This window comes from Equus quagga, chromosome 16 (genome assembly GCF_021613505.1).
Source record: "Equus quagga isolate Etosha38 chromosome 16, UCLA_HA_Equagga_1.0, whole genome shotgun sequence".
NCBI lineage: Eukaryota > Metazoa > Chordata > Mammalia > Perissodactyla > Equidae > Equus > Equus quagga.
The window spans coordinates 12,319,157-12,346,317 of record NC_060282.1 but is presented as its reverse complement, the minus strand read 5'-3'; the positions used below and the strand labels follow the sequence as shown (position 1 = coordinate 12,346,317).

The 27,161-nt window shown below is 50.3% G+C and overlaps 1 protein-coding gene across 1 annotated transcript in view; it reads right to left on the bottom strand.

The window, feature by feature from the left end:
- Positions 1 to 523: 523 nt before the first annotated feature.
- ASAP1 (ArfGAP with SH3 domain, ankyrin repeat and PH domain 1) overlaps positions 524 to 27,161 on the bottom strand; it is a 307,119-nt gene continuing 280,481 nt past the window's right edge. The window contains exons 24-29 of the mRNA XM_046641983.1: positions 26,493 to 26,663; positions 18,351 to 18,420; positions 15,845 to 15,903; positions 7,814 to 8,313; positions 5,832 to 5,954; positions 524 to 3,176 (exon numbers count right to left, since the gene is read on the bottom strand). Coding sequence (XP_046497939.1) covers positions 3,102 to 3,176; positions 5,832 to 5,954; positions 7,814 to 8,313; positions 15,845 to 15,903; positions 18,351 to 18,420; positions 26,493 to 26,663 — 998 coding nt within the window. The 3' untranslated portion in view covers positions 524 to 3,101. The remainder of the gene's footprint in view (positions 3,177 to 5,831; positions 5,955 to 7,813; positions 8,314 to 15,844; positions 15,904 to 18,350; positions 18,421 to 26,492; positions 26,664 to 27,161) is intronic.

Sequence of the window (27,161 nt, the reverse complement as noted above, 5' to 3'; positions counted from 1 at the left end):
CCTGGGGGTTTACCGGCCATGGCATCTCCTGCAGGGTAAGGACTCTTTCTGAACCTCAGTTTCAAGCTCTGTGAAGTCAAGAGGTGCGTGCTGGACAGTACTGGACCTGGTCTGCTCCATGCATGGCGGCACCAGCAGGAACAGCCGCGTGCAAGGAGCGCACGCGCAACACCCGGTCTGCGCTGGGCACCGCCCAGGAGCTTTCGATGCATCCACAGGCGATCCTCACGACACGGAGGCACCCCCCTCCCTCTTCCTCCTGCCCTGTCCACTTCAAGAGGAGCAGGAGCGGCTGCTGTGGAAGTGGGCGTGGGAATGGAGGGGGGCCCAAAGCGCTGAGGTCCACGTTTTGTCAGCGGAGGGAAGCGACGCACGCACATTTTTACGCATCCAAAGCGGTATTTTCCATAGGAGGCGGAGCGACTTGTGTTAACCACACCCCCCAAACACAGCCAAGCGAAATCTTGATTTCCTCCAATCCAAACAGGAGCGGACAACTCACAAAACGGCCTGATGTCAGACGTTTGGGATCAACTGAGAATATGTTTATTTAAAAGCAATTTTAAATATTAAAAAAAGTAGAAATTAACACGTACAGTACTGAAAAACTGTCACATTACATACATGTGAAATGACAAGTGTGCTGATGACTGACTGTAACGTACGGATGGGGTTTGGAATTCCACTAGCGCTACTATGGGGTTCCCATACAACATGTTGAACTTCTAGGCAATAAAAAAATAAATAGCGATTGCTGTTCAACAGTAAAATAAGACACACACTATTTGCAGAACATAACTTTCCCCTCTGGGGGAAAAAAGAACGAATTAGCTATTTTTTCCGTAAGGTTCCACACCTTCAAAATACTATATCATGTACAAAATTGCAGATAGTGGCTCACTGAGTTTAAGAACAATATCAGATTTAAATTCAACCGAGATCACCAAAGGCATTTCTATCTAGTTTTCCTATGTCCCACAGTAAGCTGGGTTAGAGAGAACTCAAATTCCTGATGGGAAACACAAACAAAATCAGAAAAAAAAAAAAGTACTAAAAAATGGCTTTGTCTAAGTTGCTGCAAAAGGGGAAGAAGAGTAGACATGGACTCCGTGTAATTTTAAATATCTAGTTTCTCTGTTTTTTTTAAAAACCAGTTTGAGATCAGCTGGAAATAGTGTAGGCCACAAAAAATGAATAGTTCTTTAACACAAACGTGTAGATGAATGAACGGGGACATCAGTAACCTTGGTGGATTTCCCGTCCCTGACACCCGTGCAGCTCTGAAGATGAGGCTGCGAACACTGGCAGCCACACCCCAGCTCACCAGCTGGCTCCTGACGTTCTCGTTTTGCATGGGATTCACATGTGCCATGACACTGAGGAAGCAACTGCTTAAGATCATTTTCCAATAACGGCTGATAAGACAGGCTGCAGGTTTGTCATGCAAGGTTTATGGATTAGGTGGCTATTCAAAGTTTTCCCAGTAATCACGTAAGCAGAACTAAATTAATATTACCCGAGCACTGGGCCTCTATTAGACAGGGCTTTTCCTACGGGTTTGGTTGGGAGCTGTGCTTCTGTGAAATGAACAAGTCTCACTCACTGCCAAGATGATCTGCTTAAAAATATTAAGTTTTCTGTGCTGTTGCCAACATAGCACTTTAAACAAACGGGATGCCAGAACGACACAGGAGCCTTGGAATCAGAGAGCAGACCCACTGACTGCGGAGTGAAAGTGCTGTATTCTTGTCAAAAGGCAGACGGACGTATGAGACCGAAACACTCGTGACGTTCTAACGGTCTGATAAACAGCTGGGACGGAAAGCAAGCCGGGAGGGGAGACGCACTGCAGGGAGAGCTTTCACAGTGCGATGCGCAGCAGCGATCAGAGCCCTGGAGGGAAGGTATCTACCGAACGGAGCTGCAAGGAGCACGGGAAAAGAAAAGGTTGGTTTCAGCACCTGGATTCTACAGTGGGGACGTTGTGTGAAGGGCTGACTTTTAAATTTGTCATCTGCTTGAAGAATCTTTTAAAAGTTTAAATTTATCAAGAACAAAACTAAGAAAATAATTTAAAATGGACGCATTAGATGCTTTAACACATTTGGAAGATGTTAATTCATAAGATGATCTGTAAATTCATACTCTTGAGAAGGCCAAATGACTGACTAGAAACAAATACTGTTGCAACCTTATAATTTCTGCTTTAATGGCAATCAAGTTTAAAAAATGTACAGTTCAACTTATCCATACTATTCCTTTATAAAAGGCAGATTTCAGGTAAGCTTCTAAATGCATGCATAATGTAGAGGCTAGTATTTTCTGGCAGTCCTTGGTTCCTGGAAGTTGAACTTCATCAGACGTGTTTTAAGCTTTTGTCAAAATAGTCATGAAGGATATGTTGTTTTTGCATAATGAGGTAATATCTCGGGGGTGGGTGCTCATCATCATAAGACAGTGTAATCCACTTGTCCTAACTTGAGTGAGGCTGCGGGCACTTTAAATGCCACCAAAGGTTTTGGGTCAGTGAAGGTTTTGCTGGAGGAGTAACACTTACGTTTAACTGAGCACTTTCTGTAATAAATACCCAAGTAGGTTTTGTAGCTGTAAACCGTGTACACAGGTAACTACAGGCTGGTCTGTCACGGACGAAAAGTTTCACCTGGAAAACAGAACCCACCTCTTCGCTAATGTTGCATTTTCAGTAACACAATCGAGAATACTGTACTGTTAGACACAGAGTCAGCTCTATGCCCTTCACCGGTTGCTGGAGACCACTTCTATTTGCAAAGCCAGCAGTTCCTATATTCCTGTTTCTGTGTGTTTGCTTGGAAAACAGCATAGAGAGAGATGTAAGTGCTAAACGCCAAGGATGGCTTTGGCAAACCAGTAAGGCGCGCCGGGTCCCCAGGCTACCCTAATACTGGCGAAGGCAGAAGACCACAGGATATTTACAACACACGCCATGTTCCCCTCCTGAGGCGGCCTTTCCGGGGGTTGCTCGCTCTGTAACGGCAGCTATATACACGTTGTGCACAGGATCACGTGGAGGCAGCAGTCTTGCATGAAGGATGTGGACAGTCGTAAGGTTCTGCTTTTTGCTAGTCGGACAGGATGTGAACAAAGGACACTGGGAAGACCCCCTTCCTTTCAGGCTGCCCTTCGATATGCCCAATCTGCGGGGAGAAGAGAGAGTCGTCAGGCCGGGGCAGCCGCAGCTCCCTGGGACCAGTCCCGCGGGGAAGAGCGTGCCTGAAGTTTGCCCACAGACCTGGGGGAATGCAGGCTTCCCCTCCTTTCCCCTTTGGTGAGCTACGGAGAGCCGCTGACAATGAACTACAGAACAAAATAGCCGCGACAGAATGTACAACAGACAGTATGCTGACATGGATCTCATGTGGTGGCCACTCCTGCGACCAACTTTTACACACGGAGGGACAGAGGCCCAGCGAGGTGGGGTGACCTGCCCACAGTCCCCCCAGGCTGCAGACCCCAGAGTCCATGCCCTTCACCAGGGGTCTGCTGCCTCTCCTCCTGGGTGACCTCAGACAAATCCTGCTAAGCCTCATCTGTAAACGGGGCTAAAACATCCCTTCTCCTCAGGCTTGTTGTGCGATTCCATCAATCATCCATGTGGAAGGGGTTGCTGTGTGCTAAGAACGTGCTTTCTGGTTGCTGGAGGGAGAGGATATTGTGAAAGTCTGAGACTGATGGTGGCCTATGGCAATTTTACTGTGTGCTGCCTGAGCCTGTAAGCCATGGTTACCTGCAAAAGGTTCCTACTTATCTCAGTTCCATGAGTATTAACTGTATGAAAGAGAAGCCTATCCTAAGCCTTCCGTAGCAAGAATGAGAAGAAGTGCACATTGCTTTCAAACGACAAATACAGAGAGGAGGAGGCTCGAAGAGCCAGGCCAGCTTTCATGTGCCTCCATGAAGAACCTGCCAGGTGGAGGGGGCCGGAGCAAGAGCCCTGCGGCCAGCCCAGGGCTCATTCCTTTATTTACAGGGCTGCGCCCTGGGGCGGTCACAGGGGCCACAGTGCATAGTTTTATCCTGAGAGCAGAATTAGTGGTAAGCCCTGACCTACCCACCTCATGGGGTCTTGGGTGGCATGATGCACATGAGAGGGCTTTACAAATTATAAGTCACGGGTGGGATGGGCAGCATTGTTTTTGTCTGGTTTGGCAGATGTGCTGATGGCACACAGAATTTCTGCTGAGAATGATGCTAGAGACACCAATGAAAACCTTCCATTTCTTCTCTCATGAGCCTCTGCTGTAGTCCCAGTTTCTTAGCAAAGAATGTGATCACTGTCTGCTCATAGTAATGTTAACATATCACAAAGTGAGTTCTCAGACATCCTTGTCAGGTAAGGTCACTCATGTCCCATTTTCCAGAGGAGGAAACTGAGGCCTACAGAAGGGACATGCTTATCCAAGGTCACAGAGCGAATAAGTGATTCAGAGACCATCTCCTTGTCATCATTCTAGGTTGGCTCTCCAAAAGGCTCCATGCCAGGAGCAGGTGCACCTCTAACAGAGCGGCTGGACGTGCCAGCTGGGCCACCCCCGCTCGTTCCTGCCTGAGAGAGAGAAAGGCCTCACCACTTCAGACTCCTGACACTCTGGGCCAGGTCACTCTTTGTTCTCCCGAGCACTGTAGGGAGTACAGTGTTTAGCGTACCCCTGGCTTCTGCCCACTGGATGCCTGGGGCACCCACCCTTCCCAGGTCCTGACAATCAAAATGTCTCTGATATTGCCAAATATCCCTGGAGGGCAAAACTGCCCTGTTGAGAACAGCTGATTCAGTTTAAGCAAAACCCCTACAGCTGTGATCAAGGATCTGCAGTCACTGCCTAGGCCCAAAGGAAGAAAAGCCAAAGGTGTGCACGCATGTGCCTGTGTACACGTGTGTGTGTGTGTGTGTCTGCACACACACGTGTTTCCGAGCATTAGCAGGCTCTGCTGGGTCCACCGTGAACCACAGGTCCCTTTCTCAGCAGACAGAACTGGGTCCTTCTGGGCAGGAGGGGCTCAGGCTGCCAAGGAAGCAGAACTTCCACACCGGTGTTGGGACACAGTCAACTAGGAAACTCCTAAGAGGCCGCCGCCCCCTGGAGGCTTACTCCTCAGGCAGCCTCCCCAGCGATGGACGTGTCGGGCCACTGAGAGCCTGGGCATTTCCACGGGCCCCAGATCTCCAAACGACCACTGTGTGAGCACAGTGATGCCGTCCCTTCCTGACACCTGGGAGGCAGGTTTTCACGTAAAAGGAGTTTTCGTAGATATTCTTGTATAATCTCCTGAAACCACATGAGGAAGGTATCATGCCCCACTGCACACAGAGAAGTGCAGGCTGGACTGAGGGTTGAGCCTGAGGACGGCAGAGTGGTCAACAGCCGGGCCTGAGCAGAACTAGGGCCCTGCCTCGTGGCCAGGACAGCGTGCAAGGAATGCAAAGCACACAGGCGCCTGACTCCCAGATGCTTCGGAACCTGGACCGCCTGCCTCCCAGCTGTGTGCCACAGGCAACATGTTTAACCTCCCTGAGCACTGGTTTTGCAGCTGAAAAATCAGAAAACAGTGACAGCTCGCAGGCTGCTGTGTGATAACAAGGGTATAGCACATGCGATCTCAGTTCTCCTGACCCATCTCAAAGCTCCACGGCTGTTTCACCAGCACATAATAGTAAGAGAAAAGACATCCAGTGAAAACGGCTGCGGGGTAAGTGACTGGGCGGTGGGGCCCTGGGGCGCCCCCTTACTCACGGCAGGGAGCCCGCCCGACATGCTGAGCCAACGGGTGACAGGGACAGTCCTCGCACGTACCCACCACTCCTGGTCCTCCTCCCCTGTGACGACGATCACCTCTCCCTCGTTGAAGGTGAGCTCATCGTCATTGTCGGCCTGGCAGTCGTAAATGGTCTTCACTCGCCTCACCTTATTCTTCCCCTTTAGGAAAGAGACTGGGTGTTAGCTGACAGGACAGACAGAAGGGAAAAAGGACACACTGACCTCGGGCAAGCGACTGAACCCTGTGCAGCCTCCATTTCTTGACTCTGAAAGGGGGAAGCACGTCTGCCAGGTGCCCTGTGTACCGTGTGCTGTTAAGACACCACAGCCCCTCGCTCCTCCCCGAGCATCAGGGCAGAGCCGGAAATGGCAGGCAGCCGTCACCCAGTATTTTCATTGGAAAGCAGACAACATGGGAAGGGATCAAAATCCCGCTTCGCCAAAACCACGCAGCTCTCTGCACTCCCCACCCCGATGGCACTCGCAGAGATGACAGCAGAGTCTAAAAATGGTTTGGGAAACATGATGTAAAGCAGAATGTGCAGCTTCTGCACACCGAATGCGCAGCGTAAACAGATTTCAGTCCCCTCGTGCAAAGCCCCGCGTCAGCACACGCTGGTTAAACAGGGCAGGAGCAGCAGGGGTGGGGACCATTCCAGGCAGTTCCCCAAAAAGTTGTAACTTTTGACTCATTTTGCCTTAGGCTTTTATTTGCTGGACTTCCAGTTCTTTGCAAACGGGAAGACAGAAATAGAGAAATCATCTTCTAAAGGATGTTTCTGGCGCCCAGCTCATTACATAATTAGCAATAAAAAAGCAAGCTACATCTCTGAAGGTTTTGGGTCGGTGACTTCCTCTCTGTCCCCTGGTTCTCCCTCAGTCACTCTGAGGACCTGGTGCCTTTCTGCAGCTCCCTTCCCAGGGCTGTGCTGGGGGGTCTGGGAAGCTGGCAGAACCGTGGCAGAGCCGATCTCATCTTCCCAACTCTGACTCTCTGAGCAACCGAGAAGGCCCTATGCAATCGTGTATAACAGGGGGGATTAAATGAGATCGTGGAACAACTGTCAAGCACGCAGCACGAACTGGAATTTTGCACACATCAAGGCCATCAGCAGTCCCTGGGGTAATGGGAGACTGCCGTCGCGAAGAGCAACAGCATCTACCGCACTGACCATGTGGTCTCTGACCTGCGGCAGGATGGGTTTTCTTTTACTTTTCCTTTAGTACTGAAGTGACACGCTATTATTGCCACATCGTTTTTATAATAAAATGTGAGTGGGGGCAGAGCTGTCACTTCAGTGGGAGGCCTTTCAGTCCCCCCATTAACTGCTCCTCAACCGAGGGTGCTAGTGCCCCGTGGGCAGGACAAACAGCACACGTGGATCCCCCTGGAGCATCATTTTTCCAAAAAATGATTTTTTGGCAAGAAAGCATTTTTATACTAAAATAAAATTTGTATATTATGGAGTAGCAAGCATTTCATGGAAACGATGGAATGTGAGACTTCAAGCAAATTATGTGTTTGTGCAAGTCTCTCTGAGCTTTGCTCCGATCCCTCCAGGAAGATGCAGTGAGCAGCACTGAGGCTGAAGATCCTCGCAACCCTGAGAGGGCGACTGCTCTCTCACCAGGCGAGAAAGGAGCAGTGTCATCCTCAAGGTCCCCAGATCAGAGGGCCCGCTGCTGAGCGCTAGCTCATCTGTCACTGTGCTTGTCGCCCATGTGCTCAGTGACTGTATCAGCTCCTTTTTGTATAGGAGGAAACTGAGGCTTGGAGAAGGTAGGGAACGGGCCAAGTCCCACACCTACGGGAGGCCCTGACGGCGGGGCCTGCAGCCCGGCTGCCGAAACCCAGGGCCTGCGTTTGTAACCACAGGCCCCGCTCCTCCCCAGTGCTGACCGGAGCCATCTGGGTGAGCGCGCTCCACTCCGTCTGCACAAGCCAGAGCACACACCCTCCCGCCGGGTGTCAGAGGGCAGCAGGGGGCCTGCGAGGGCCTGCCCCCGTGCCCACCCACCGTGTTGATCTTCCTGGGTAGCGGGACGGGCGTCTCCGGCAGAGTGGGCGTGAGGTCGTTGGAGTCTTCAGAGGCTTGCTTTTGGAGGGCGTCTCGGGACTGCACGTTTGGGGAGAGATCCACCGGGTGTGGCTTCTGGGGCACCTCTGAGGGCTGCAGGGCCTTGGGCGAGACCTCTCCGGCCTGGGATTTGGCCAGCAGGTCTCCCAGCTGCGGTTTCGGAGGCAGGTCCTTCATCTGAGGCTTGGGAGGTAAGTCTGAGAGCTGGGGTTTGGGTGGCAGGTCGCCCAGCTGTGGCTTGGGGGGCAGTTCTCCTGGCTTAGGCGGCAAATCTCCGATTGGGGGCTTGGGAGCCAGTTCTGTGGGCTTCGGGGGCAGGTCTCCAGGTGGCGGCTTCTGTGGTAACTCTGCCAACTGTGACGATTTCTGAAAGATTTCGGGCGGGACACTGGCTTTGTCGAGAGAGAGATGATGGCTGGTTTCTGTTTTTCTTAGTGCCACTGTGCGGAGCAAACACAAAGAGGGAGGTCACTGGAAGGGAACATGGGGCGGGCCGTGCTGCTCTCCTCCTCTGTGTCCCCTTGAAGAGAACCGACCGGAGGGAGCGTCCGGGTCGCAAGAGCTCAGGGGCCAGGCCCAGGCGCAGGCGGTCTGGTTTTAAACATGATTTTATGCCTCAGTTACGTAAGAACAGGATGTCCCAACTAATGCAGAACTGGGGGAAAAAACACAACTATAAACACAATACAGACTACAGAAAATTGGGAAGCACTGCATAGAGTTAAAAGGCCTCCACAGGCCTAGCACCTAAACGCAGCCATTTTAACTGTTCTGATGTATTTCCTTCTGGACTTTTCTACACATTTTCCATAGATAAAACTTTTACCTGCTTTTATTCATACACTGCTTTAGCAAGAGTATTTGCCATGTTAATAAAAATTCTTTACTAGCAGGATATAATTTTTCATGTTGCATTCTACAACTATATCATCATTTATTACTAATTCCCATATTTTACATGATTCATGCACTAGATGACACACGGGGTGACAGATGTCCCCTCACCACCCCTCTCAGGTAACCTGTTACATTTTGGTGACACACAAACAGGTGCTTATGAATGAATATATCTTTTAAAAACTATAAATGGGATTACAATACAGATATTGTCTGCAACTCTGCTTTTTTCCCCCACTTATGTTTGGGTGTATTCCTAAGTCAGATTCTCCTTAGTTTCTTCAGTGGCTGCTTAGTATCCACAGCTTGGGCATTCCACAGTTTGTTGAGCTATTCCCACAGTTTGTTGAGCTCTCTGCACAGCTCTATCCAAGAGAACTTAGGACATGAAGGACACATCTCCAAGTCCAGCTCTACCACTTACTGTGTGACCTTGGACAAATTACACAACCTCTCTGTGCCTCACCTTCCTGATCTCTAAACCAGCAGTTAACATGTGTAAAGAACTGCCAACAGCACCTGGCAGGCTCTAACTATTATATAAGAGTATTCTTATCATTACTGTTAGACCAGCTTCCTCAAGGCCAGGATTCACGTTGTTGCTCATTCTCATAACTCTGGCTCTTGGCACCGGGGCCAAGCACATAGTATGCACTCGGTGAGGAAAGAGCTGACTAAGGCACACTTGGGTGAGTCAAACTAAAAATACAACATAGTTAGAAAGATATTCTTAAACTTTATTTTTAAAGAAAGAAAGACAAGATAAACCCCGGGGTTATAAAGGGTCACATGCTGTACTGCAGCTGTTTCTGCTCCTGGCCTGCCCAGCCACAGCCCTTCCTAAGGAAATCAAATTCAAGGGTACCCTGCTTGGACCGGCCCTTGAACTTCGGCAGATGTGGCTCAGCTCAGAGACTTAAAGCAGGCTCATCAGATGCCTCTGCTGGACGTTAAAAACTGGCAAATAGAAGTCTGAGGCAGTGGGGAAGGGGAAAAGCTGGGGATTCCCTGAGGCGGTGGAGCCAGAAGGCCTTGCTGTGGGCTGCACTTACAGGGGAACAGAAACTGTTTAAGTGTGGGGCAGCCAAAGCCCTCATGCAAGTCCAATTCTAGGAACTTACCCTAAAAAAGGATCAAAGCCAGGCACCGAGATGTCTGTGCTGGTGTCAGTACAGCACTGTGTACAGAGAAAAAACTCCAGGCTGTGTGAACGTGGAATAGCAGGGAGTGCTTAACACGTGATGGCACCAGACAATGGAACACTATGCAGCCAGTAAAAGTGATCCTGTGGTGTAACTTCTGGCATAAAAAACATTTCTGGATTTATTATGGAACAAAAGTCAGCTTAACTAAAAACTTAAACATACAACAAAAAAAAGCATAGAAAATGTTTAAAAGGATATACCCAATTGTTTATCTTACATGCTAAGACTTCAGGTGGTTTGTATTTTCTTCTTTTTGCTTATCTGTATTTTTCAAATCTTCTAGAAGGACTATATATTACTTTTATAATAAGAAAAGACAAAACAAAAAGAGAGTCTCTCCTTTAGGGGAGCTTGCCCAACCTTCGGCTATTTTATTTCCAAACTGGTCTTGTTTTTTCCCCCTCTCTAATCAAAAGTCCTCTCTGAACTGCATTCTGAAAGTCGGAAGCAAACCTTGTCCCAAAACTGGACTACACAGGGCCCACTGCTACAGCGAGGCACATTAAAAACATTTAAGGAATGAGAATTCCAACTCGTATTCAGTGCTGGGAGGTTATGGTGCAGCTGGTTCGTGCAGGCAGGACGGGGCAGAAAGCAACAGAAGCACCTGGCACTGAGGACGGCCCACTGAAAGGCCTCACCCTGGCTTGTGACCATCCCGTTCCTGGGAACCGATCCTAAGAACGTCACTGAGGAGGAGGAGGCAGAACCCTGCAAACTTCCAGCCCCCATTTCCAACGAAAGGGGGTGCGAGTAAAGGACGGCACCCCGCCTGATGGAAGAGCACGCAGCCTGACGACACCAGGAAGAGCTCGTGGACACACGCAGAATGCTGACGCCGAAACGCAGAGTGGAAAGAACCAGCGTGCACAACTGTGCTTTCACTGTGCTGACAATTACAAAGAACGTGTGCTCTTGGAGGAATCAGGGAGTCGTAACAGTGGCAAAATTAGGAGTAATTTTGTTCATTAAAAAAATCCCTTCAAGTTTCTATAATACTGCTTTTTACCAAAACCCACATTTAAAAAATGGCTCTCCTATTGCAGCCTGTCTCCAGCTGACAAGGCTTTAATTAAGCCTTTTAAAAGGTGCCCAAAGGACTTTAAAAAATGGGTGATGTTTGGGAGGGAAAAAGAGCAAAACGTGGCCAGGACGCAGCTCACATGAACGTGCCAGCTGGTGGAGGACGCTCAAGGGGGCGGGAGGGATGAGAAGCCACACCCCCGTCCCTCTCAACATCACAGGCGCCCTCTGCCTCCAGCTGAGGAGGCCAGAAATGTCCCTGTGGATCCCCTAGGAAAGAACGCCGGTGCTTAGATGGCAGCCACAGACCAAAGAGGGTTTTGGTGTCAGGTGAGGGAGCTCCCTGGTTCTTGGGCTGGCTGCAGCCTGACCTCTGCACACGCCCCCTGGCTCGCCTCCTGCATCTCTGTGATCGTCCAGTCACCTGCCTGTATTGGTGGCCACGTGGATTGAGCGCTGGGGGGGCAGAGGCCTCTCCGCTGCTTCACCCCAGCACCCAGTGCACCCAGGAACAGAGCAGGGCCCATCAATCCCGGTGGACTGAAGTACTTTAGACGGAAGTACCGTGCGCCGGCTTCAGGAGGAAGAGACCTACGCACGCGTCCCAGCTTTACTGCTCTTCTGCCAAAGAACTGTGTAGGCCGGAGCAGGCTCAGCCCGCTGAGACGTCTCACACAAAAACTGCGGACGACATCAGTTCCTTCTCACGGGGGCTGACGGGAGTACAGGAGACAAAGAGATGCGAGTGCCTGACTCATAGCAGGTGCTCAACAGATGCCAGTTCCCTGGTAAGTTGCACGTGAGAGAAACAGATGGGGACAGAGGGCTGTCTGGCCATTAGAGCCTTTTCTAATCCCAAATCAAAGCCAGCATTACCACCGCTGTCACCAGGCAACACAGTGTAGGGCATGCAACATCTCCCCTGCAGGCACCTTGGACCTGTCTAATAGCAGCTGAGTATGCAGCGTGCAGGCAGAGGGAACAGCAAATGCAAAGGCCCTAAGGCAGGAACGTGTTTGGGGTGTTCCAAGAGCAGCAAGGAGACCAGTGTGGGGAGGGAGAAATACACAAGGAGGCGAGGAGCCAGGGGCCAGATCACAGAGATGGCAGGCCTCTGTCACGGGAGGCCCTGTGCACCGCTGTAAGGACTGTGCTTCTATTCTGGGTGAGACAGGGAACCACTGGATGACGGGGCAGGCGTGACCTGACTTAGTGTGGATCACCTTGGTCATTCTGTTGAGAACAGCCCACAGGGCTAGGGGGAAGCAGGCAGACCAGGCAGGGGGTGGCCATGGTCGAGGCAAGAGATGACGTCCCTTGGACCACAGTGAGAGTGGGGGCCATGCTGAGGAGGGACCGGGCTTTGGATAAACAGCGTGGGTACAGCAGCAGCATCTGGAAACACTGGATCTGGGCTGTGTGAGGAAGACAGGCGTGAAGCCTGTCTCTTAGGTTTTAAGGCCTGGACCCCGGGAAGGAAAGCACTGCCTGCAACAGAAGAGGACACTGCTGGTGGGGCACGAGCGAAGGGGAGTCAGGAGTCTCTTCAAACTGTCACGTTGAGAACCCATCAGACATGGGAGTAGAGACACTGAACAGGCTGGTGCGAGCAGCCTAGGAGGGCACTGGGGCTGGTTGTGTAATGAGCAGGTGTCAGATGGTTCTAGAGTTCTGAGACTGTGTGGGTCACCGAGGGAGTGGTAGTAAATTCAGAGAAGTATCCATGACCAGGCCTGTGGCAGGCCAACCTCTGGAGGGGGAGATGGCGGGGAAGCAGCCCGGGAGGCCGGGCAGGAGCGGTCACTGCACCAGAAGGACCAGGGTGGCATCCAGGAGCCAAGCGCGGAGTCTGAATGAGGGGAGAACAGAGCTGCAGACGGCTGAGCAGGATGAGGGCTGAGACCTGGCCACTCGCCAGTGGCCTCGTGGGCTGGTTTTAACAGAGGAGGGAGGAAGGGATCCTGCAAACTTCCCAGAGAGGGCCAACTGGACGGGACGCACCTCCTGCCAGAAGAACACAGCACTGCCCAGGAAGGCGTCTTGCCAAAACCTGCACCTGTACCTGATCGCGCCTCTAGATTCAGCTCCCAACTGACCGGAAACAGAGGACAGAGGAACGTGTAAAATGACCACATGGGGACGCGGTCAACAAAATCCACACTGAAAGACTCTACAGGACACATAACCCCATTCTTTCAACAAATAAATTACTACGAAAGAAGAGAATGCAGGGACACCTTTAGTCTAAGAAACCTGAGACAAATCCATCAACTGGAAAGTGTGGACCTTATTTCATTCGATCCTGATTTAAACAATCGATTTGTAAAAAAAAAAAAAAAAAAAAGACATTTAAGAGACAACTGAAAATGTGAACTCTGGATATGTGAAGATACGACATTTTTTGATTTTTCTTTTTTTGTAAGGAAGACTGGCCCTGAGCTAATACCTGTTGCCAGTCTTCCTCTTTCTGCTTGAGGAAGATTGTCACTGAGCTAACATCGGTGCCCACCTTCCTCCGTTTTGCATGTGGGACACCTGCACAGCACAGCTTGATGGGTGGTGTAGGTCTGTGCCTGGTATCCCAACTTGTGAACCTGGGCCACTGAAGCAGAGCGGGTAAACCTAACCGCTACACCACCAGGCGGGCACCCATTTTTTGATTTTTTGGATGTAATAATGGTATTGTATGTGTATGAAATGGTATGATGTCTAAGATTTGCTATAGAATTCTTGAGGATGGGGTTGGGGAAATAGATGAAACAAGATCAAGTATAAACTAATAAGTGTTGGAGATGGGAGATAAGTATCTAGGTGGGGTGGGGGACGCTGCATCATATTATTCTGTTTTTTAAAACATCTTTGTATTTTTGTACAAACGTCTTGTTTTATAAACATTTATTACGGGAAATTTCAAAAATAATGAAAAAACCCACAAAGAGAAAGAATGGGAGCAATGCGGTGACGGGGTGGCTGGAGGAGCTGGGTCAAGGTGAGAGCGTGAACAGCACGTTCATATTCTGATGGAATGGTTCAGAGAACACGGACGCAAAGGAGCGACACGTGCTGGAGCGAGGTCCTGAGCTGGGGAGGGGACAGGGTCCAGTGCAGGAGGACAGGGTCTTCCCCAGGACACGGCCTGCCGGGTGCAGGGGCGCTGGGGCATGCGGTGGTGGTAGGGGGTGGGCTTATGTCCTGGTTCACTGAGAAAATAGAAGCAAAGTCACTTTGAGGAGGAAAGAGAAGGCGTGAAGGAGCGGGCTAGGAGATGGCGAGCAGAGGGATCGAGGAAGCGGGGAGGGTGGCCATGCAGCACCAGAGGACGGCTTGAGGCCGTGGACACGAAGCAGAGCAGAACCGCCACCCCGCCTGTGCTTCTGCAGCCACAGCGAGCTGTGCGCAGTCGGAGCCAGGGCCAGGCGGCTGAGGAGAACGCAGCCGGCAGGGGTGCGAAGAGCCGAGGGAGAACGGCGGGAGTGACGCTGGCTCAGGAGGAAGGAGGACAGGAAAGCAGTGTGGGACCGTGAGAGGGGGCAGCAGCCACGGTCCATCCCAGCGAGGACTAAGTCATGTTGGGGTTTGAGGAAGCTGGACAGGCAGGTGGAAGGGAGTCAGGGGCAGTGCAGGATCAACGGGTGAACAACACGGGGGAATCTGGGGCAGATTTTAGATACGTGAGAATAGTGCCTGGGAAACTTGTCTCTAACTTGTATGGCATCAGGACAGCCCTTTGGGAGTAGTTAAAAGAAAAAAACTCCAACGACTGTAGACAAAGACTCAGTAAACGCAGGGGAAGCCTTTCTTTGTGTTCCACGGAGAATCAATCAGCGGCCGTCTGGGACTCCCTCCCCTCATCTTGCTACACAGGAGCCTCGCCTGATCAGTTGATGCTCCTGCAAATATGCCCCTCTGTTGAGTATCTTTGGAAGCAGTGACTTCCAGCTTCCACCACTAACCCCTAGCTTGACTTCTATGCAAACCAGGCAGCAGAGCACTGTGCTGGGGTCAAAGTCTCGCCACCAGCACTGAAACCCACAGAGCGGCCACTGGGCTCCTCTGAGCCTCCATCTGTACCTAATGTGGGCCCTGCTGGCCTCGTGGGCCCAAGTGAGGATGGACGGAATGAACCAAACGCCTCTGCGGGTGCTCAGCATCTCTAAGTAGAGCACTGCAACACAGGAAAGCGGGCACTCTCGCTTTTGCTGTGGTAAGAAGGTGGACACTTTGGTCTCACAAACGAAAAGCTCCATCAGGATTAAACAAGATTCGCTCAAAGAGCTGTGTGTCCTTGCTTGGCAAAGAAGCCACATGTACACACACTGCCTTCCTGTACCTCGCCGAGCACGAGTACCACTACTTTCATGATGGATGCCGTCCTGGGAAAGGAGGTCTGTGCCACCCGGTAGCTAGGGCCTTTCTGAAGCAGGATCTCCTTTCGTCCTTAAAACCTCATGCAGTTTGTGTTCTCGCCCCATTTACAGGCGAGGAAACTGAGGCTTACTGAAGCCTCTGAGGCCCCTGCCCAGGCCACAGAGCTAGTGAGTGGCAGAGCTGGCCCTGGTTCCCAGTCTCTCTGATGGGACGAGAAGGAATGGTACCTGGAGATGATAACGATGTATCTTCTGAAAAAGTATGGTGTTTGCTCAGGAAAAGTATGCTGTTTTGCTAATCACAGAATTAGAGTTTATAAAAACCTTTCTTCATTGAACAGGTGTTTTTAGGGCATCTACTACATGCCAGGTGCTGCTCTAGGATCTGGGACAGAGCAATGAACAAGAGAGACCCCTGTCCCCTTGGAGGGTATGGTGACATTCTAATTACGTGTGAAGACGAAGAAGAGAAATCTTACCTTTCTGAGGTAGTTTAGGAAGAACTCTTGGGCCAAGGGCAGTCTTTGCAGAACCGGTGCTAATTAATAAATAAGAATCATTTAGGATCTAAAAGGGCTATAATATCAGTAGTGATACATTATTCAAGGAAATCACAGGAGTTTTCAGAATTATCAAAAAACCCTTTCAAAACTTCTTTAATGAAGATTATAGTCTATTTTCCATAATTCAAATTTGCCTGGCTGGGGAGGATCAGGAAAAGGCGAAAACACCCCAACCGCCTGAATAAAGCCTAACTCCTTCTCCCATCGACATCTCTTCCCAGAGGTAAGGATGTTTATGGAAGTGCCTGGCACACTGCAGCCCGTGACCCCAGCCTATTATACAGAAGTCACTCCATCCCACGTGATCCCACACGTAACTCTCATCACCCCATTTGCAGATGAGGAAACCAGAGTGTGTGGAACTGCAGTGACCGGCAGAGGGTCTGGAAACTGAGACTCAGCTCTGTCTGACTCCAGAGCCCTTCCATCATCCACTGCACCAGGGCGGACAGCTCGGTTCTCAGACCTCAGACTTCCCCTCTTTTTGGAGGACGTGTAAATGAGCAGGAAAATGCCCACGCCCCTGGAACAGAAGCCGGCCCCACGTTGTCTGAGTAATCAGATGTTCACCTCCACACCCCTGCCACCGCTGAAATGGCAGTGCTGCAAGTGGCATCGAGTAGGTGCAACCTGCCATCTTCCTTTAACAAGAGGCTGTAATGAGTCTCAGGGGACCCCAAGAGCACTGCAGACCCCAAAAAGCAGTGCCAGCCAAGGGCCTGAGTCCTATCTGCAAAGAGCCCCTTTCACTATCTCATTTCTCCTTTTCTTTCCTCTCATGTGCTAAGAATTGGGGTTTTTCTTCTTTTTTATCCTAATTGCATTTAAAAGAACAGGATAAGCCAAACCAACTAATAAAAATAGAGTCAAAGAAAGGAGATGGAGTGCACGTGTCGTCTTCTCTCCTGGACGCATATCACCCCGGGTCTTAACTGCTCTTTCCTCGGCTCACGTGAAATCCCACTGCCCTGGGGCTACTGGAGGAGAACACTGTTGAGACAGAACCACTGCTGAACCAGCAACAGTAAACATGCGAGGGTTTTGCTGCGAACATTTTTGGAGTGAGTTTTTCTCATGGCCTGCCTCAGCACCTTCTCAGGGGAGCACACTCGCCAATGACTGATGTGAACATGACGGTCATTCCTGACCAAGTCACTGAGGTCAAGCTGAGAGGTTCAGAAAGGCCCGACACAGATGGCCCTGGGTGGACAACGCATCTGTGTAGACAAGGGCTTCTTCCTATGGAAACGACCATGAGGCCACTGCTGGCTGGCGGTGCTGTGTGCATGTGTGTGCGTGCATGTGCACGCGTGAGTTGGGGGGCTTGATTCCATTTAAAAACATTTTGTGGGCACTTTCCCTGTGTTAGACATTCTCCCCCTCTGGAAGAAGCCCACCGGCACTGCAGTTTTCGAGTCCCTGGGAGCAGGGTGGAAGGAGGAGGACTGAGTTAGAATGACGAGCAGGGCCCGTGGGAGGGGGACTACGGGACGTGGGGTCTGGAGGACAGCCAGGTTTGAGTTTAGTCTGCCATCTGCCCCCACTTAACTTCTTGGGGCTCAGGGTTCTCATCTATAAAAGAGGATAACAGCAATGGGGCCTACGTCACAGGACTGTAGACTAAATAAGATAGTGGCATTAAAAGAAATGAAGATTTTCGTTTCTTATCTTTGATAAACTCTGGAAAGCAACCCACACGGGCCAGACTTTTTCTCCCTGAGGTTTTCGGTCTGGATGTGGCTTTCTGTGTCCTCATGTCAGACTGCGCCTCGAGAGAAAACTGTTTTTGTTGGGATTGGACAAATGCTGCCCACAGAAGATCTTCCAAAGTATCCCCTTTCAGTGAAAGGAGAGAAGAAGGCATGGCCACTTCTAGCCTAGCCTAAAAAAAAATCTCACAAATAGGGAACTTGGAAAGTCTCTTTTTTTTTTCATTCTTCTCCCCAAGGCCCCCAGTACATAGTTGTATATTCCAGTTGTGAGTGACTCTGGTTGTGCCAAAGAGTCATATTTTTATGTTTGAAAATCAGATTTCCCTGAGGAGTATCTTTTCATTCTTAAGTTTACAAAAGGAGTCAAGAGGGAAAGTAATGAAAAGAAGTTACTTCCTTAAAAACTTTAAAATACAAACTCATTCTGATAGGCTCTGTGATCATTGGGGGAGCGAATTCCGTTCCCACCTGGAATCCGGATGGAGAAGAGCTGTGCTACTCAAAATCCTGGTCTGCAGACCCGTGCCAGGCAGGAACTCTTTATCATGGCTCAGCAACAAGGTGTGTATGCAAATTAGGGGCGAATATTTAGTTTCTCATCAAAATCAGCACCAGCTGGCAGACCATACTTTGAGTAGATTGCTGCTAAAAACCATTTCTATAATTCTGTCCGTTGCAACTCTAAGTCCCCTAGGAGAGAGCCGGCTTACCTGGACTGCTGAGACAGCCCCTCAAACTTGTTCGTGGTCTTACTTGAAGATGATGGACCCACATCGTTACCTATGAGGAAAATCAAATGTGAAAAGTTGCGTCTTCAGACAGGGAGATGTAATGTAATATGGGGATAAAGACAGGTACCCCTCAGGTTCCAGAAAGGAATTTAAAAGACTCAAGGCAGGAAAGTATGCATTTCTGACATTAAAATAAAACCATGCACCAGTTTGGGCTTTGATGCTGTTTTCACTACTATTAAAGGAGTATATCAAGGAGATGAGCAGCCTGCTCCGCAGCAAGGCCTCTAAGATCACAGGGCCTTGGGGAAGTCCCATTGGCGTGGGATCTAGTCCTTGGCTAGGGGCAGGGAAAAAAGAGTAAAACTTCTAAGTTCAAAAAAAACACAAAACACCAAACTTCAAGCTCACTCAGCGGTTCCCATGCCAGGAGACTAGCCCCTGGGAACCAGACTTGGAAGAAACAACCTACAAGTTGTGTGTGTGTGTGGACACTATCAGCAGGGTGGTGATAACTGGCCATCTGCCGGGCAAGGCCTCCAGTCACTTATTTACTTATTCATTAAACACTAACATTCACTAAACATCTGCCACGTGCAAGGCATGCACGTGGAGCAGGAGGCAGAGAAGCATAGAACACCTCACTGCTCTCGCGCGGGCGTGATCCGGCCTGGGAGATGCGGGTGCATGAACTGCACTAATAACGCAGAAGGAGGCGGATGCTGAGTAAGGTTGAGTGCTGTGAAAACAGGAGGAAATCGTGCCTAAAACTGACTGGAGAGAGGGGCAGGGGACCGTCCTCTGGGGAGACATGGCACCTGAACAGGTGAAGCACTTTCTAGTGGGCGAGTGGCAAAACCAGAAACTGTGTCCAGGAGGAGAAAGAAAGACTGGCTAGAAAACACATGTGCTCTTCTGTGACCCATTCCACAGTGGGAGGAACACAGTCCCTGTCCCAAGCTGCCAGGCACCCAAGAGAACCCCAGAACCTGCAGCTGTCTCTGGGGCTCTAGTCTGCTTCCTTGTCTGCTCTTCCAATGACTGCTCTGGAAACTCCGCGTCCTCCTCCCTTGGCAGACCCCTCCCTCCCCACCCAGATGCCCCTAATACCCCCCAGGTGGCATCGGGAAGGGGCTTGACTGCGGAGGCTCAGAAACAGGAGGGCAGATGCAGAGGACAGGGCGGAGCAAAGAACTGAACTCATGCCCACGGCACGGTGTGTCTGCTCCACAGCACCAGCAGCGTCCAAATGCCATTCCTCCTCACAGCGACAGCAGGAGCTGGGGTCACTATCCTCACTTTAAGGACCAGGAAATGAAGGTCTGCAGGTCACACTGCTAAGTGCTGTACCTAGAAGCCCCGACCACAGTCCATGTGCTTTCCATTACCCATTGCGATGCCCCAACAGTAACGTTAATAATAGCTACTATTGTTTATGGAGCACTTACTATGAGTAAGGTACTGTGCTAAGGACCGCATAGTAATTGTCTGTGAGATACACAATTACCCTCCATTTTACCTATGAACAAACACACAGGGAGGTAATGTGACTTGCCCAAGGTCAAGCAGCTGGCATGGTGAGAGCTGGGTACAGAGATGAGCAATCCACCTCCACCGTCTGTCCTACACCACCACTCTCTCACCTCCCGTCCCACTGACCCTACAGGAGAGGGACAGGCTGGCAGTGCTCAGATGGGGCCTCCTGCACAGAACTTCCTGCAACTCCACGACATCAGAACAAGAAGAAACAAGCTGACCTGGGGTTGCCAGGGCCAAAGACTTTCACACAGAGTGTTATTTGACCAAGATGCTCCTTCTAACCAACAGTATGTTTCCACAAACCTCTAACTTAAACGGAGGGGCTTCTTTGGCAGCCTCCCATGAAATTCTCCGTGATTTCCTTCGAGGCAGGCATTTCTTTTCAGCACGGTGCCCAATGTGAGTCCTCAGGACTGGGCATCAAATCTCACCCTTTCAGACTTAGATGAGCCATAACAGTCAAAATGTCAGGGAAAGTTTGTGGAACAAACTGTTACATGTGCTGATTTCCTTTCCAGTAGAAAACATTCCAAATCAGTGATTCTTGATCCTATTACACATGAGACTGAATATGAGGCCATTAGGGCTGCAAAAGCCCCTGGCTCTGTTTGTGGCCAGCACTCTACTGTCACACAGATGAGCCATCACATCAGGGGCTGTGGCCGGATGCCCAGAGCCCCAGTGTCCAGAGTCTTCATTTAACTCGTTGGCCACTCAAGGTGACTTCATCCTCCAAAGACATTGTGTCTGTGTTTTTTTTTTCCCCTGAGGAAGACTGGCCCTGAGCTAACATCTGTGTCAATCTTCCTCTGTTTTATATGTGAGTCACCACCACAGCATGGCTTGACAAGTGGTGTAGGTCCATGCCAGGGACCTGAACCTTTGAACCTGGGCTGCCGAGGTGAAGCGCATTGAACTTAATCACTATGCCATGAGGCCAGCCCTAACATGTGTTGTAAGTCTCTGCCACTTTGCACCCTCTGTTCCTTCCCACTGCAACACCTATCCCCCTCCCAGTCATGGTGAATTCCTATGCAACCTTCAAAGAATAATGCCAAAGTCAATTTCTGAGAATTCTTCCCTAGTGAGACTTGATCACTCCCTCCTTTTTGTATACCTACAACCATTAATCATAGACAAGAGGCCAAGGGTCAGATTTTGGAGCCAGACAAGCCTGGTTTTGAATTCCAGCTGTACCACTGACCAGGGGGTATGAGTCTGGATTACACCACTTTGTCTACTAAGCCTCAGTTCCCTCACCTATAAAATGGGAACAACAGCACCCACTCCACTAGGTGCGTATGAGCATCACAAGAAATAAACCGTGGCATGCTGACAATAGCGCTGGACCACAGAGAGCACGACACAAAGGGTAATTCACATTATTCGTAGCTCTTGGTTGGAACGTAATAGAAATGATCATGATTTACTCAATGAGTAAGCATCTCAAAGTCAGGGATTCTGCCTTGTTCATCTCTGTAACCTACTTTCTCACTCAGTACCTGGCACAGGGCCAGCACGAGGTGCTGCTGAAAAAGACAGGACGAACGGTGCTGACTCAGCCACCTCTTGCCCACTGCCTGATTTCTCACACGCCTGGTGCGCAGGCCCCTGTGCTCTGGCAGACAGGAGCCCTGTCATCCTCAGAGTTAGGCAAAGGTCACCTGCTGTGCCTAGGAAGAAAAGCGTGGCTTAGAAAACTTTCTCAAAATAGGATAGTTTTTGAGGGAGGAGCAAAAACATGGAAGCAGCTCACTCCTTTTTCCTCTACGTGCAATCTGGAGAAGGATTCTAGTCTATTACACAGACGTGTGTGAGAGACGCTGGGCGGGCAACTGAAAAAGCTGTTGCCAAGACTCGAGGTCACTCACTATAGCTCAGAAGCTGTGGGCCAAGAGTTTATGGAAAGAGAGGGGGGCACTGGCCCAAGAGTGAAGGGCACAGAAGCTCCAGCAGTCTTCTGGATAACTACATGCACCTCAGAGTCAGAAACGGGTTCAAAAACCAGCTCTGAAGTCACTGGATTTGTGATCTTACGCAAGTCATTTGACGTCTCTGGGCTTCCATTTCCCCATCAGTAAACTAGGGACAATGGGAGTCCCTATCTTACCGAATGGTTGTGGTGGCTTACGCAATAACGTATGAACAAGCACGGGGTGCCTGGTACATGCGAACGATCTACAAATGGTAGCAGGCCTTAATACTTCCAGAACCAAATGCACAGGGGGGCTGAGGGTGGACAGGGTAGAGCTGACATGAACATACGTTGGGAAACGCAAGAAAAAGGAAGAATAAGGAAATTTCTACCCAAAGCCTCTTTTACAAGCTACTACTACTTCTAATAAGTAGACGTGCATGCTTTGGATCAGATATATCAGATATATCAAATACTGAGGCTTTTCACCTGGAAGTTCTGGCCTTGAAATACGAGCAGTGAATCAATCTTTGGCATAGTTTTTCATCCATTATCTGCCCTACCTTACAAAAAGCAGCTTATACAACTTAGACCCAGTGGCCTAAGATGAGGAACGTTAGGTGATTTCCAGAAGTCACTTAGCTAGGGACTGGCAGAACCCAGATCAGAACTCGGGCTTCCAGAATGTTTGTTCAGTGCACGTTATGGTTTCCCACGATGTGTGATGTGGATACTTCTCTGAGTACCTGCCAAAGAACAGAGGTCCCGGGGCAACTGCTCTCAGGTATTAATCACAAGGATCTCCAGTGTGAGAAGGGGGTCATCTTACGGCCACCATGAACTGGACAATTAGTTGTATTTTTCTTTGCTCTGTTCTGTAAGGACCTCAGTGTCAAATCTGCGGTCTACTCCCAGCCATCATATGTGACCTGGCTGTGCCTTCTGTGAGGAGCTCACGCTCCTGTACTTCATCTTACTCTGCTACCTTTATTCTCCTGTTGTCTTCATTTCCTTGCCAACTTTATTTAAAGTGTGTTAAAATACGTGTTGGCCTGTTATCAAGTAGGTTATAAACAAATCACTTTGTCTCCAAAGGTGAGGTTTAATGACATGCCACTTCAAAAATCAAAGTCCCCACAAAACCCCAATCTGCCCACAGACCTCTCTGTTTTCTGCCCAGAGGCCGGCCTTGGCAGTCTCCTGAGACAGATGGCTGAGTTCATCCCAGTGGCGGGACTGCAGTACTGTGAGGCCGGGGCTATTTTGAGTGCTGTGGACATTGTGGTTCTGGCAGGGAGAAAGCTCGGAGCGGCCCTCGCCGCACACCAGGGCCCTGTGTGCAGATGGATGAGGAGGCACGGCCAGGTATGGCTGACATGCCTCCTCCTGTCTTTGCTTCACGGGCAGAGACACAACCACTGAGAAGGGCGGCAGCTGGTGGAACCCCCGAGCTATCACGTGCAGAAGCAGCACAGCACGGAGAGGGCGCAGAGCGTGGGCTCTCTAGCCCCAGGCTGGGGACGAATCCTGGCTCCCACTGAGCCGCTATGAGAAGTCGGGCAGGTGATTTAAACTTTCCGAGTCTCAGCGTCCTTAAAGTTGAGGTCCCAGCATTTCCTACTCTGTGGAACTGTGGCTAAGAATTAGATAAGGACTATTAACTAGCCCTAGTTTACAGCTGGAGAAACTGAGGTATGGAACAATTCAAAGAGAACCGCTGAAAGTTACAGGGCTCCCACGTGGTAGAGTGGGATAAGAATCCGGGAAGTGTGACATGGGGTCCACGCTGGAGCCCTCTGCTCCCCTGAGATAGGAACAGCCTGTGCCCTCCTGAGGAGTTCCGGATGCACTGGGAAGGACAGAGAAGCAAACAGAACCTGTGTGACAGTCCCTATGCCACAGGGAACAAAGAGTGGCAGTGGGGGCCGGTGGCTGCACTGTGGAAGGCCTTTTAAGCAGGGCCCTGGAGAGGACCCTTGAAGGATGAGGAAGCATCAACACAAATGAGTGGAAAATTCTAGGTTGAAGGCATACTATGAGCAAAGGCTCAGATCTCAGATGAAAGAATGTAGTTTGGGAACGTGGCAGGCACGTCCTGTTTCAGGGGGTGGGCAGGTGAGGGCTGGGGAGAGCCCAGGGTGTCTCTCTCTCACCTACTCACGCCTGGCGGCTACCCCTAGGCCCTGGTCCTGATCTCACAGAGTCCAAGGCCCTCCTCTCAGAGGCTGGGAGAGGGAGGTTCACGGGGACAGAGGAGCCCTGGAAAGATGGGTTCCCAGAGGGAGCTGCAGGCATCCTAAATGTTGCCTAGGGGTCTGACCCTTGAGCGCGTTATTAACAAGCAGTTTGGCCCCTGTCTCTGGCTTCTGGAACACAACGTCAGCAGGAGACAGCCAGGGATAAAACCAAGCAAGTGGTCCTGCAACATGAAGCGTGAGTACTAGAATTGGAGCGACTTTATGCTCCCCGATGAGATGCCCGTGACTGACCTGCGTCTGCGCATGCCTTCACCTAACGCTCAGGCATGTGCACACGCTCCAACACACCACAGCCCTGACAGTCCCAGAACCACCATGTGTGGCTGTCTGTGCGTGACCACCCAAACTCCAGACAAGGAGAATGGTCACTTTTTTTTTTTTTTTTTTTTGCCATGGACAGGTTTTGATCTTTGTCCCTCAAGGCTGGCTGTAGGCGGCACTGACTCTCTCTCTTCAAGTGGTGACTTTCTTGCTCAGTGAAAAATGCCCCTCACCCACAAAAAAGCCAAAACAAACAAAATACCAGCTTCTAGTCCTGCTGCTGAGTGATGTGAAAGAAATCTTAAGAAAGGGAGGATTCTTAAGTTTGGTAAATTTACCTGCAGATCGACTGAGTCTATAAGGTGCAGAGGGGCACTACAAACTTTACACAGAAATAAAAACCCATTGAACAGGATCAGTCATGTGAAATTGGAAAAGATTAACTTGTGATCTGTAGTATGAAAATGTGCACAGGACACTGGTAACCTTCGATGGAATGTTATGTGGGGAAAGTCCTTTTGGGTGAAATCTGGGGCCTCTTGAAGGCCCTGCAATGCAACCTCTGGAGACATCGAGGACACACACAGTGCTCACGTGTGCCTGGGCCGCATTCCCCACTGTTCTTCCCATGGGGACTGATTCCTTAACACCCACCGTAAGCGTCTCCTCTGCGAGGCCTTCCCCTGCAGTGTAACACTCCACGCTTCAGCAGGTCCATGGTATTTGGTTAAGAACATTTACTTAGTTGTTTACCTGTCTGTCTCCCTCACTAGACCATGAGCTCCCTGAGCATATGGGTTGAAAAGATCCATACACACCATACGTAAGTATGCTGAGTGAATGGCTGACCACGCAAACATATTCATGCACACAGTGTGGCATCTGGGCCAGATATCAGACAGGTGTGCCAGTCTGAAAATGGGTAGTATGGTTTTTTGCAAAAACTCCAAAAATTCAGAACACTTGACATAGGCTTTTGATGAGGTCTTTATAAGCATTCAGCTGAATTACCTATCAGTTACAATGAAAAAACAAATAAAAAAGCCACAGTGACTCATCAGGAGGGGAGGTGACACATGCCAACCAGCATGCACTTTGAGCAAAGACTCTCTGTGCCCAGCGTGGCCCAGGACCCTGCCGGGCGCTGGGAGGACACTTGGTTCTCGACTTAAACTGCTGGCAGGCTAGGGAAGAGGTGTGGAGAAGTAAAAAGATGGACACAGATGTACATTCTGTACCTTGTGGACGGAAATTTGTTACTGAAATGGTTAAACTGACTGACTCTGGCTGGGTGTGTTTATTCTCCAGTTGATTACCGAGTGCCTACTGTGGCCTGGGCTCGACTCTAGGCCCTGAGAGCACAGGAGAGCACAGGACAGACAAGGTCCTTGCTCTCAGGGAGTTCCCATTGGAGAGAGACCAAAACCCAAACACAAATAGAAGACCTATCGACTGTGATAAGGTGGTCTGAAGGAAATAGGGGGTCGGGGGCTCCTTGAGGGAGGAGGGCTGGGGAGACAGACACTGAAGCTGAGAAGGATGAAGGCAGCCAGCCTCTCAAAGTGCATGACCAAGCACAGGGAAGGACCGGCCTGAGGAAAGAAAGAGCTGGGGAAGCCCAGAGGTGGAAGAAGAGGGTGCGGTGGAGCAGAGAGCAGAGCTGCTGGGAGGCGCTGGGAGATGAGGGTAGAGGGCGCAGGGCCCCCTAGGTCCTGCAGAAGGAGCCTGCGTTTATCTGAAGCGCAGAGAGAGGAGTAACTACGATCTGACTCACACTTTGAGAAAACCATTCTGGCTGCCATGAGGAGGAGGGATCACTCTGCTTTTCTGAGCCTGTTTCCTCGTCTGTCAATGAGGTTGACAGTATCTGTCTCACGGTGTTGCTACCGTGACTGAGCGAGATCTGGTAGAAGGCTTATGAGCACCGTGTCTGGTGCACAGGGAATGCTTGGCACCTTATTATTACCATAGCTTTTAAATGGCCCTAAATATTTTCCAAAATGTTTCTCGGCCTCAAGAGGCAGTACCATCCTACTCAGACGCATCCAAGCCCTCATCCGAGTTGTGTGCAGTCTGCTCCGTCTGCCCATGGAGCCCCACGCACTGCCTGGGCCGGGCAGCGCTGGCCCTGACTGTAGGATGACTTACCCCAAGGAACTGCGCCTTTGTTTGGGGGCCCGTGAGGTAGTGGGCTGGGAGGGTCGGACAGGGTTCTCTTGTGTCCGGGTGGTGGGGGAGGAGGCCTCTTCTTGGACAGGGTGGAGCTGCCACTAGAGGTCTGGGTGCTTAGAGGGAGTGTTGAAGGTGGGCCAGTTGGACCTAGAAAGGAATCGAATGGGGCAGGAAGGTTAATCCCAGTCTCACAGACAGAACAGCCAGTATGCAGTTACTTCCACAATCAAATGTGGTATGACACACAGAGACAAAAGGATACGCTGGATATGGCCAATTCCAGCAACCTAATAGCTCACGAAGGTTTTCAAAAATTGCCGGTAAAAAAAAATTACAACAGGGGCTGGCCCTGTGGCCAAGTGGTTAAAGTTCCATGTGCTTCGCTTCGGCAGCCCTGGTTCCTGGGTTCGGATCCCAGGTGCGGACCTACTCTATTCATCAACTATGCTGTGGAGGCATCCCACATACAAAATAGAAGAAGACTAGCACAGATGTTAGCTCGGGGCTAATCTTCTTCAAGCAAAAAAAAAAAAAAAAAAAAAGAGGAAGATTGGCAACATATGTTAGGGCAAATCTTCCTTATCAAAAAAAACACAAAAAACCCCCCCCACACAAGAAAAACAAAGTAAGGGAGAGTGGGCACTT